Raw genomic sequence first — 12,433 nt, 5'->3', positions numbered from 1 at the left:
TTTGTGAACTCAGACACTGGCTATCAAAGGAGTCCTTTGTTTCTGTCCCTCTTCCACCAGAATCTTACCTGGGATAGTATGCTGTGTAGTTCATGAAGAGCTGAGTGCCTGCTGGGTAGTATGCGGTGGAGGGCTGCAGTGCTCGTGGATTCAAAAGCACAGAGGGCTGATAAATGGCAGCTTCTGTAGGAATAACTGCCGCAGGAGCTGGAAATGTGTAGGAGGGAGGAGACAGGCCTAAATAAGCAGAGAGAGAGACTTTGAGACATTCTAACAGCTGATATGTGTGTGCTAGTACTAAAGCTTTAAGGTTACCACCCCACACACACATTTTAAAGAGAGACCAGTCCTTTATACTGCCCCAAGCAATCTCCTTTTGATTTTACAGATAACACCTAGAAGTAATCTCAAATCTCATACTCCAAATTTAAGAACCATTCTTAATCTGAAATTTGGAAAAACGAGTAACAAATGGACTTTTAAGTCTTCGTAACATGTGACCTTTTCCCCCAACTCCTGAGTCCCAGTTACCATAAACTAACTGCTTTGAGGAAATATGGAACTCACATTTAATAAAACCTCAATGTCAGAGCTGGGTTTTCTGGTTTTTTTTAAAGCTATACTGCTATTTCATCTTGCTACCTACTCTTACAGCAGCAGATGAAAACTGCTATGATAAAACACTAGTCATATATTATGCCAAAGCACAGAGTGTACCAGAATGAACTGACCTAAAAGGAGATTAACTCTGCCATTTCCACCTAAAGGCAACCCAGAAGATGGGCTAATCTACATCTTCAGACCTATAAAAGAAACAATCCAGCCTGGGAAATAACCCAGAAAAAATATATGTGCAAGTCTGAGAATCAGCTGATAAAAAGCTGACTCAGTTTAAATAGAAGTAGAAAGGATGAAATTACCTTGTCTTCTAGTTATTCAACATCTCTCCCAGGCCCAGTAACTCACTTAAATTGGACCAGCTGCTGGACACGAGCTTGCTGGCCACATGTGGAATGAACAACTATACAACCCATTTGCACCCAACAGAAGAGATAACTGAGAGGTTGCCTGAATCTGCAGTCTCTGGCTTTAATTTTCACACCCAGAACCACCTTATATATTTTGCAAATAGCAGAGGCCCAAGGGATAACTTTTCACAAGAAAATCCCTATTTTCTTTTGCTCTTCTTATGAGTTTCTGCATGTCTATGGCGATGAGTAAAAGAGTCAGGAGAATATGGGTATATGAGCCAAAGACCAACATAGTGATCTCATATTCAACTTTTGGGTGCCTCCTTCAACCTCAACCATAAACTGTGCTACATGTTAGATACCTAGTATAGATAAAATTTTAAATTACAGTCCCTGGCCTTTAAAGAACCCATAAAAGGGTGAGCAGGACGAGACACCTCAGTCATATAGAAAATTATAAAGCCTGTGCCCATATCCTGCTTTCAAAACTATCAAGCAATTCATTATACAACAGTGCTTCATGCCAGTAAGACAGGCATATATAGTAGGTATAAGTCTGTTCTGCCTCAAAGAAGGGTAGAAATTTGATGACCGAATAGATTAGGATGCTCAGCTATGGGTACTCCTCAAATGAAAGGACAGCTATTCTTATATTCCTAAAAGAGAATCAGATGTGTATATTCAGATTAGAAAAATGGAGTTAACCTTAAAATGTTCAACTTTTTGAAAACATTAAAATTTCAACAATTTAAAGCTTAAAACTTTAGAACAGACTTATCACCATTTCTTTCTCAAATTCAACAAGAAATTCCTCAGTGAAGAATAACCAATCACTATTTAATAAGTGATATTTATAATTTAAATAGTGATAACTATTTATAATTGGTTATAAGAATAACCAATAACCAAGGATTGCTTCAGTCCTTGAGATTAGGTCAAAAACACATACAACTTCTTTAAGTGTTTCTGGTTGCTGTATAAACAGGCAATCACCTGAAGGAGTTGGCAGGAACCTGTCCAGTAGAACAGGCATAACATGTATATACTGGAATTGATTTTTTTTTTTGGTAATGAGTAAACTCTTCCACTAGTCAAATGACAAGTGGCCAAATCTGAGTTTAATTTTTTGGAAAATATTGAAAGTAAAGATATGGAAACCTATTTTTTACAGGGAAAAATGCATTTTAATTTTTTTCTAATATTTTTAGGGCTTGTGAGAGGAAAGGGGAAGAAATTACAGTCTTATGAAGAAAGTCTGTAATGGTCAGTGTTCTACCAGAAAGAGAAGGAAAAAGCTGTTACAGCAGAAGAATCTGGGTTACACATCGAGAAATTCCCTTATTGCACAATGCTTGACAGATAGATCAACACTAAAGGAAATCGTAAAAGTTACTAACATTATCAGTGGTTTATGGACAGAATACATATGAATAAGATTTAAGATATCCACTTAAACCCAATCATAAATTTTCAAAACTTGATAATCATTAGTGATCAACTCTTATTCACCAATAACAGCAAGCAGCAGATAAATGGAATATTAGCATTTAGGAATTCCAAGGGGAAAAAAAGGATTAAGCCCCACTGAATGTTCTACAAATACTTTAGCAAATAAGTTTATTGGTACAGATCCCTCTTTACTAGGAAGTGACATCCTAACACTCCCCATTTTATTGGAATCAAGCACATAACCCAGTTTACTTTCTTAGTTATCTTTGGACTTTATTCCAGGTATTCCAAGTGCTACCTTCTTTAAACATACTCAACACGCCTCCTAACAAGGTATGTTTTATTCAAGTGGAAACTATATAAAAAAGATCCAAGTTTTAATGAAGATCCCCAAATGTTCCATAGTCACTAACCAGACTTGGTCTTCAGACTAAAGGGCTTATTCCTCTCATATAGGATTCCAGATGGCTTGCACCCAGGTGCCAATGAGCAAGAGAATGGCTTGAAATTAAGCACTGATCCTGCGATCCAATGGGAACGTTGGCTAATTTATTTACGCATTTACATGTACATGTATTTTTTATGAACTTGCTCTTTCCAGATATCCTGGAGAGCAAGAGAATGCTCCCCAAGTTATCCTTTTCAAAAAAGTACTTAATACTCAAAAAATTAAAAATGCAAAATGGGTATCAAATCACCCACGTGAAAAAAGGAAAAAAAAAAGCTTAATGTGTTAAAGAAAGAAGAAAAAAATAAAAGAGAAGAAAAAGGATCCAGCCATACTTATTTTACCTTTAAATGCGTATTAAAATATCTACATAGCCAGGTTGCCTCCCAGAGTCAGTGCTTATCTTGAGTACACTAAGCTTCAGAAATCAAATGCTTACCACTGGAAAAGCAAGAATATAATTTGAAAGGGGGTGTTTGCAGCATCTCTAATTATGGGTGTCCACAACCAGGGACTTAAATGATTACCAGATACTACAGATTTAAGGAGGGAAAGCCTTATATAACCACCTCACCTGCCTCAGAAAGAACCAGGGGCACAGAAAGTTATGAAAGCAGCTTAAGCACCTACCAGCATACAGCGTAGAATAGCGCCAAGACCCAAGAAAAACTTACATGGTAACTTACATGGCGGTGGGGATAAGCCATTTCGATTTAAAGTGCCCCCCATTAACACAAAGTTCATCTCCTCAGCTGAACACTGAAAGACTTCAACATATCTGTCCTTCATGGTTTTTTTATGACACTTCTGTGCAGCCATAAATGCTCTGTCCGCAGACTTCATCTGGATAAAGGCATCTCCTGATGGGCGGCCCTGAGTGTGTGGGGGAAGAATAAAAACAAAAGGAGACTGTCTCCTTCAACAAGGAAATGGTTGCTTACAAAACATGCAAAGTGACAATCACCCATAGTATAGACATTTTAGCCACAAAATCTGGGTGACAGTGTGGTCTACTGAAATCTGACTTGCGTTTCATCACCTAATCACCAGAATGGCCCACAAAACCTTGAAGAAACAGTTTTGAGGGCTCACAGCTGAAAGTGATCCTTTTGGGTTTCTATTAATTAGTATCAGATTTACAGGGTTTTGAAAGGGTCTCCTTGTGATTGTGGTTTTAAAGTATAGGATCATATATTGGGGTTTTTCCTTTCTGAAAAATCCGATTAAATCTTATTTGACTGAGAAAAGCTATTCACAGAACCAGTATCAGAGCTTTACGTATCCTCCTACAGGAAACTGGACGAACCAGTGTTCTCTTTTGGCTCTCAATGCTGCCTATCACTAACCCATCTCATCCCTTTCCCTTCTCCCTGAAGCCTGGATTAGAATGTGGCTTGGGGATTGGGAGAAGGGGTAAGTAATTAGGGGTAAGTAATTAAAGTTGCGATGCACAGTGAAGACTGGTGAGGGTTGTTATCAGTCTTGCTTGGCAGTTTTTCTCTATCTGTTCCCTTGCACCTCCACTTTAAACCTTGGTGAAAAAGGTGTTGATAGACATTTCCTCTATTACTAGTAGCTTGCTAAAAAGCTTATCTTAAACCAAGCTGGCAGATTTCTGTTCCATAAAATTAGAAACACCTTAGTTTTATTTGGCATGGACATTTTACAGGGGACAAAAAGGCACAACCAGCTTATAAGATTCCTTGTTTCACGGACTTCCTTAAAGTCCCTAAGGGACTATTCAGCGCAAATTATGACCATGCAAGTTACCATCAGAGTTATCATACCAGGGAAATTAGGGATACCAGGGAAACCCAGTCCAAGATGAAAACCTAACATCTTCTAGGCAGCTAAGAGCTTGTCCATCATTAAAGAAGCATTTCTCCAAGTGCAATCACCATAAGTCACGTGGGTCAGTGAGAGGCAAATCTGTCTATTGTTGTTAATCAAAGAGTAATATTAGTCCCTAGGTTATTAGAAATGGTGACTCAAAGAGAAACCAAACAGTTCCCTGGTGGTGTTGAATTGTGGGAAATTTTATTCAAAAAGATTCCCACCAATGAAGCATGCTGAGACAGTACCTAGTCAGATAAAAAGTTGCATAGCTTAATACTGATGTAAGAGTCAGGATGAACATGTGCTGGTGAAAAAACCAAGCAGGGGTTCAAGATGTTTTCTGATTCCTCATCCCCAATGACATGCACTCTCCAGCAAGACAGGATGATGGTTATGAATATAACCAAATCTCCATGGGAAAAGAGAAAGTGGGAAGCTAGCAATGTGGGAAAACATTGGTATTTCCAATACAGACATATTCAACCCATAATGCTCAGAAAAATCTTATTTTCAAACTAAATACAACTTTGCTTTTAATAAAGAGCTTCAAAATTATAATTAGAACTACTTGGTTTATGGGATTTTAGAATGCTGCCCTGTTTATGATAGCACAAAATATTGGCAAATTATCCAACAGCTAGTATGATTAATTTTATTTAAACAAAAACCAAGGGATATCAAGCCAGAACTACTTTTAGTATACACAGCATACTTATATACCTTAAGAAGTTGGTTACATTTTGATAGAGGCTTCTCAACAATTAATTAATGCATTTGAGTGGCTGTTATGACCACATACTGTTGTAGGTGGGACAGATCCAAGTCTTCAGTGACTTTACACTACTGAATGTGGTCTGATGCCTAACATATATATATGAAATAAAATAAGCCATTTCGAAACAGTCTATGGATACAGAGTACTCTGCAACACAGACATGCTCATTGGTTTACATGTTGCCTAGGAATGCTTTCACACTGCCTCAGATTTGCAGAGTCCAGTAGGTAATGGCAAAATGTTGTATCAGACTGAATGTATGTCTCTTACCTGATGATACTGATAATTTGATGGATATATGTAATGATGGAATCCGAGCTGAATTTAAATTACCTTGCTAATGAAAGCATTATTTCTGGAGTTCATTTTGAAGACCTCTTAACATTTACAGTTAAATCTTTCCTTAAAGACTATACAGCTGATGAACATTTGTAACATTTCTAATTTTCTTTTTTTACTTGGAAGAGAGACTTTGATAATCAGAAAGAATAAACAAATCAGTTTTCCAATAATCATCTTTCTTACCTGGTGATTCAATACCATGTGAACCCCGTGAGTTCGAATATCTGTGGAAAACTCCCCCAGAAAGTCGAGGATGTCCTCAATTGTGGCAGCATATGGAAGACCTCGAAGGCGTATACAGTCTCTAATGTTTGTAGGGGGCACGAATTGCTGAGGTAGTACCGGAATAATGGGAGGGGTTGGAAGTGGAATAAGAGGGGCCGAAGAGAATCGATTCAGCACCTGTACTCAAAGCAAAACAGAAGTGATTTAGATCCTTGCTATTCCAAGGCTGCCTGCAGCCCAGCACTGGCTGGTCTCTTAGAAATGCACCATCTCAGCTGCACCCCAGGCCTAGTAAATATGAACCCGCATTAACAAGATCCCAGGTGACTGAGAAGCATATTAAAAATTGAGAAGCACTCATGGAGAAAGTCAAATGCATGCTGAGGCACTCACTACATACAACCCAACTGCTTAGATTAAGGACTTGTCTACTGGACAAATGCATCACCATGTGCCTTGACACAAATATCCTTAAAGTCTGCTGCTTTTATAAAAATCTGGACATAATGCTAAATGTGGACTTTCACAGCAATCTATTAGATTTCGTTTCACTAAGTAGAGTGTTCCCTTTAATAATGTCTTTACATTCTACCTCCAAACCCAAGAAATATAATGACCCAGCAAAGAAACCATAGGGCAAACAACGACTCTGGACTATATTAAAATATAATGCACTTTTATAATGTTGCATAAAGCACAAGAAAGTTGGCTGGATAATACAAAACTGAATGAAATCACTGTGACCACACATATAAATCAAGTATAAAAATCAAATGAATAATCATAATTGACCTGATTGTGTATAGTTCATGATGCGTGATAAACGGAAAGTTTCTGTGATGACTGCCCTTGCACTGTTCACCATGTAAGAACTTATTCACTATGTAAGAACTTGTTCACCATGTAAAAACTTGTTCGGATAAAAAAAAAAAAATCACCGTGTCTATAAGAAAAATCTCATTCAGTTTCCATGTGAATTTGAGTTGCAAGACAGAGGATCTTCAGACAACTTTTAAATTTGTGGAATTCAGCTATCTTGCTAATGAATGAGACGTCAGATACATTTTGGAGAAAGGCAAACACATATTACAAGGTTCTTGTCTACTTTTGTCTTAGTTTAGAACATGCCTATCAGTTCGCATTACTGAGGTCCTTGGGCAAACACCACGTGTGGCATCTCTAGGTTTTTTTATCTTAACCTGTAGCCTGTATCATCCCATAAACTGAAAATATACATTGAACCCATCCCCAAATTTGCCCTAACCTCCTCACTCACCTCCTGTTCAGTTGCTACCTAAATAAGAGGTAACAAAAATCAAAGAACCAACATAACAGCCAAAGAAATTGCATGACAGAGACAACAAGACTTCTAAAAAATTATACAATCCAGACACAGCACAAACATCAGGGATGAACACGAATAAAACGTCAATGTGGTTATAGACAAGCTCAGGACAGGAAACGGTTATGCACCTCACAGTACTTGCTAAAGAGCAGACAAATATTTATTGAATGAAGTGATTATTAGTAATGAAAAGACAACAATGCAGAGCCTATGACTAGTTCAACATTTGTTAAATAGAACAGTAGGCATGAGGGGTGCCAAGGAAAATCATCCATATCCTAAACCCCCTTAAGATAAAGTCACATAGAGGCAGTGTGCTCTGCACACAAATAACACAGTTGCTGAGACGGGGCAATCCACTCTAGGCCATGATTCTTTAAAACCATTCTTCTAATTAAAGATCTAAGCTCTTTATTTTTCCCCCCTCTAGTTTGGAATGGATGTATTTCAAGTTTGAAGCTTCAAGCATGTCTGGCATATTCTAGAGATTCTGAATTGATGATACATATTTTTTAAAAGATACAGAATTTAAACTGCAATTACATTTAGGGCTCAAGAGAACCAGTAAAACAGGATGCAAACCTAACTTAAAACCTTGCCTATATTTATTCTAGGTATAAAAATCATCTTAGTATCCTAGCAGGAAAAAGGTTCTTTTTAACTTTGGGCAATTATTTTAAATCACAATATACCATGGGCTTTGCAGCAGCTAGATGAAATCATTTTCTAAACTCATAGAAATAATAGTACAATGTCCTAATTGCCTGTAAATAAGATCGAAGTAATCACTAAAGTGATTGTTCTTCTACAGACCTAAAGTAGAGTTAAGTTGAAGAGTCATGCCCCACAGTCCACATAATCCCAGTTACAAAGGAAATGCAAACTGACCCCTCAAGAAGAGGAATGTTCAGCTGGCTGTGTCAAGAAAAACAGCCAAAAGGGTTGAGACCCTACAGATGGTTCCATGCCTGGATTTTAGGACATTCTGGGGAACTGATTCCCCCATATGTGGTTCAAAATCAACTCTGAATTCTGAAAGGTAGTAACAGGAAAAGAGCACTTTACACTGTCAGAAATAAATTTCGTTAAGACATTAAAACCCTTAAGCGCTCACCCAACTCTAAAGAAATCAACCAGTTCTAAAGAAACAAATCATAAATTGAGAGTTTCATAAGCATGTCTATCTAGAAATTTCTTCTAGTAGGGGGGAAAAAAACTAACCCAAATGTATAATAGAATTTCTAAATAAATTATACTTCTCCATGAGACATAGTATTAAAGTGAAATTTTTTAGAGATGAGGGAACTACATAGCCAAGATATGTAGTTTTTAAACAATATAAAAGTGTGTCTATAGCAGTATTCCAGTTACATAAAAATATATATTTTTTCTGTGTGCATAAAAGATAATAGTGGCTATATTTTAGTTATGGAATGAGATTTTTTAAATGCACTTATACTTTTTGTATTTTTCAAGTTTTACTAGAACACGATGAATAATGTAGGATTCTCTTCAGAAAGAACAGAAATTCATACAAAGCCGCTAACATGCTCTTGAAAAACCAACCTGCTGAACTTCAGCTGCTGTGCTCCTGAAGAGTTCAATATATCTTTTACCCAGCAAGTCCTTGTGCTTCCTCAATGCGTTCTGTGCATATTCCTCACAGGCAAACAGGACAAAAGCATCCCCTGTTGGCCTACCGTCTGGGTAGGTTACAAAGAGGATGCCTTCCTTTCCCCCTGTGATGGGGCAATGCTGTCCAAAGAAGGCCACTACTTCATCAGCTGTGGCTGTGAAAGGGAGGCCCCGCATGCGGACAATGACTTGATTTTCCTTGGACAGAAACTGGGCTACCTCATTGGATGTACCTAGGGAAAGCAAACACCAGGGAACATGGGGAGAAATGGTTAAGATGTCAATTTTCCCAAATTTAAAAATGTAAAATTCTTGGCAATGTCTTGAGTTTACAATTTAAATTCACATTCCCCATGAACTCATAACATCCCAGGGATTGAAATTCTCTTCCCATAAATTTGAGACTTACCCCCTACCACTATCATAAAACACCTCTCTTAATTTAGGAAGATTGCCAGACAATCAAATCATGGACCAACCATGCTATTTCTCTCACAGAGAGGTAGTAAGTCATCAGCGTCATGAAGGGCCTAAGTCCAGGAGCTGGATAGAATGCCTGGGTCCAATCTTGGCTTTACCATTTACTAGAATATGACCTTAGTCAAGTTTAACCTGTGTTAAGTTTCTTGTCCATAAAATGGGGGTAAAATTACCTGTATCTCATAAATTATGTCAGTTAAATAACTTACTACACTGTTGCATTCCTATACATTGATGATGAACTAGCAAAAAGAGAAATCAGGAAAAGAATCCCATTCACAATTGCATGAAAAAGAATAAAACACCTAGGAATAAACCTAACCAAGGAAGTGAAAGATCTATACTCTGAAAACTACAAGACACTCATGAGAGAAATTAAAGAAGATACCAATAAATGGAAATATACCCCGTGCTCAAGGATAGGAAGAATTAATATTGTCAAAATGACCATCTTGCAATCTGCAGATTCAATGCAATCCCTATCAAAATATCAACAGCATTCTTCAATGAACTAGAGCAAATAATCCTACAATTCATACGGAACCACAAAAGACCCTGAAAAGCCAAAGCAATCCTGAGAAGGAATAATAAATCCAAGGGGATTATGCTCCCCAACTACAAGCTCTACTACAAAGCCATGTAATCAAGACAATTTGGTACTGGCACAAGAACAGACCCATAGACCAATGGAACAGACTAGAGAGCCCAGATATAAACCCAACCATATAAGGTCACTTAATATACAATAAAGGAGCCATAGACATACAATGGGGAAATGACAGCCTCTTCAACAGCTGGTGGTGGCAAAACTGGACAGCTACATGTACGAGAATGAAACAGGATTATTGTCTAACCCTATACACAAAAGTAAACTCAAAATGGATCAAAGATGTGAATATAAGACATTAATTAAACCATCAAACTCCTAGAAAAAAATACAGGCAAAAATCTCTTGGACATAAACATGAGCGACTTCTTCATGAACATACCTCCCCGGGCAAGGGAAACAAAAGCAAAAATGAACAAATGGGACTATATCAAGCTGAAAACCTTCTGTACAGCACAAGACACCATCAATAGAACAAAAAGGCACCCCACAGTATGGGAGAATATATTCATAAATGACAGATCCAATAAAGGGTTGACATCCAAAATATATAAAGAGCTCACCCACCTCAACAAACAAAAAGCAAAAAATCCAATTAAAAAATGGGCAGAGGATCTGAACAGACACTTCTCCAACAAAGAAATTCAGATGGCCCACAGACACATGAAAAGATGCTCCACATCACTAGTCATCAGAGAAATGCAAATTAAAACCACAATGAGATATCACCTCACACCAGTAAGGAAGGCTACCATCCAAAAGACAAATAACAACAAATGTTGGTGAGGATGTGGAGAAAGGGAAACCCTCCTACACTGCTGGTGGGAATGTAAATTAGTTCAACCATTGTGGAAAGCAGTACGGAGGTTTCTCAAAATGCTCAAAATAGACACACCATTTGACCTAGGAATTCCACTTCTAGGAATTTACCCTAAGAATGCAGGAGCCCTGTTTGAAAAAGACAGATGCACCCCTATGTTTATCACAGCACTGTTTATAATAGCTAAGAAATGGAAGCAACCTAAGTGTCCATCAGTAGATGAATGGATAAAGAAGATGTGGTACATATACACAATGGAATATTATTCAGCCATAAGAAGAAAACAAATCCTACCATTTGCAACAACATGGATGGAGCTAGAGGGTATTATACTCAGTGAAATAAGCCAGTGGGGAGAAAAACAAGTATCAAATGATTTCACTCACCTGTGGAGTAAGAGCAAAGCAAAAACTGAAGGAACAAAACAGCAGCAGACTCACAGAACCCAAGAATGGACTAACAGTTACCAAAGAGAAAGGGATTGGGGAGGATGGGTGGGAAGGGAGGGATAAGGGGGAAAAAGAGGCATCACAATTAGCACATATAATGTAGTGGGGGGCAGACCCGGGGAAGGCAGTATATACAGAGAAGAGAAGTAGTGATTCTATAGCATCTTACTATGCTGATGGACACAGTGACTGTAATGGGGTATGTGGTGGGGACTTGATAATAGGGGGAGTCTAGTAACTATAATGGTGTTCATGTAATTGTACATTAATGATAGCAAAAAAAAAAAAAACTTACTACATACAAGCCACTTTGATGATTTATTATTTTTCTGATTACTTTTTTACTAAAAAGGTTTCAAACATACTCAAGTAGAGAGAAGAATATAAAGAACATGCTTGGCAGTCAGTTTCATCATTTATTAACATTCTGCCTAACATAAAGCATTTTGTGCAGTATTGCCATGCAGCAAATACTCAAATGCACATCCCTCAACCTCGTCTACTAGTAACATTTTCCCTTAAAAGCAAATTATCATGCTGCCCAGATACCATGAAATCCCATGCATTAATGTATTAGTTAACTTTGCCATCTGCAGTTTACACTGTTATGTACCACAGAACCTCAGAACCACAGCAACTCCACACATACTATATCCCCAACCAATACCAAACACTGCTTTGAAACATTGGAAACACTATCACATTTGAAGCTCTGAATTTGGAATTCTTGGTTTAATCTAAGGAAGTGCCAGAACAGAAATATACCAGCAAATTGTGCAAACTGGATGCTTTTACTGCAAGTTCTACAGCTGCAAAGATTCTCACTAGGGCTACATATAAAGCAGGGATACAAACATTCTCTGTATTTAAGTGAAAGTCACACAACTGTATTTTGGCAATAGCCCCTTAAAAGGCCCACCCACATTCTTTGAGCAGTCCCACTTTTCGAGAGTTATTTTAACAAGTGGCACATACAGAGATAAAAAAATATTCCCTGCAACATACTTGAAGTGAAGAACAGAGATGTTTTTAAAAATGTATGGTACATATA

The 12,433-nt window shown here is 37.7% G+C and overlaps 1 protein-coding gene across 14 annotated transcripts in view; it reads right to left on the bottom strand.

Moving 5' to 3' along the window:
* Positions 1-12,433, bottom strand: part of ESRP1 (epithelial splicing regulatory protein 1) — a 56,944-nt gene that overhangs the window by 25,552 nt on the left and 18,959 nt on the right. For 7 of the 14 annotated variants that reach the window (XM_017657106.3, XM_017657111.3, XM_036995444.2 and 4 more), the window contains exons 10-13: positions 8,958-9,259; positions 6,005-6,223; positions 3,543-3,741; positions 69-237 (exon numbers count right to left, since the gene is read on the bottom strand). In XM_017657106.3, coding sequence (XP_017512595.1) covers positions 69-237; positions 3,543-3,741; positions 6,005-6,223; positions 8,958-9,259 — 889 coding nt within the window. The remainder of the gene's footprint in view (positions 1-68; positions 238-3,542; positions 3,742-6,004; positions 6,224-8,957; positions 9,260-12,433) is intronic. The other 7 variants (XM_017657107.3, XM_017657110.3, XM_017657115.3 and 4 more) reach the window with 3 other exon arrangements.

This window comes from Manis javanica, chromosome 2, assembly GCF_040802235.1.
Source record: "Manis javanica isolate MJ-LG chromosome 2, MJ_LKY, whole genome shotgun sequence".
Lineage (NCBI taxonomy): Eukaryota > Metazoa > Chordata > Mammalia > Pholidota > Manidae > Manis > Manis javanica.
The sequence above is the reverse complement of the archived record's forward strand: the minus strand, read 5'-3'. Positions and strand labels throughout refer to the sequence as shown.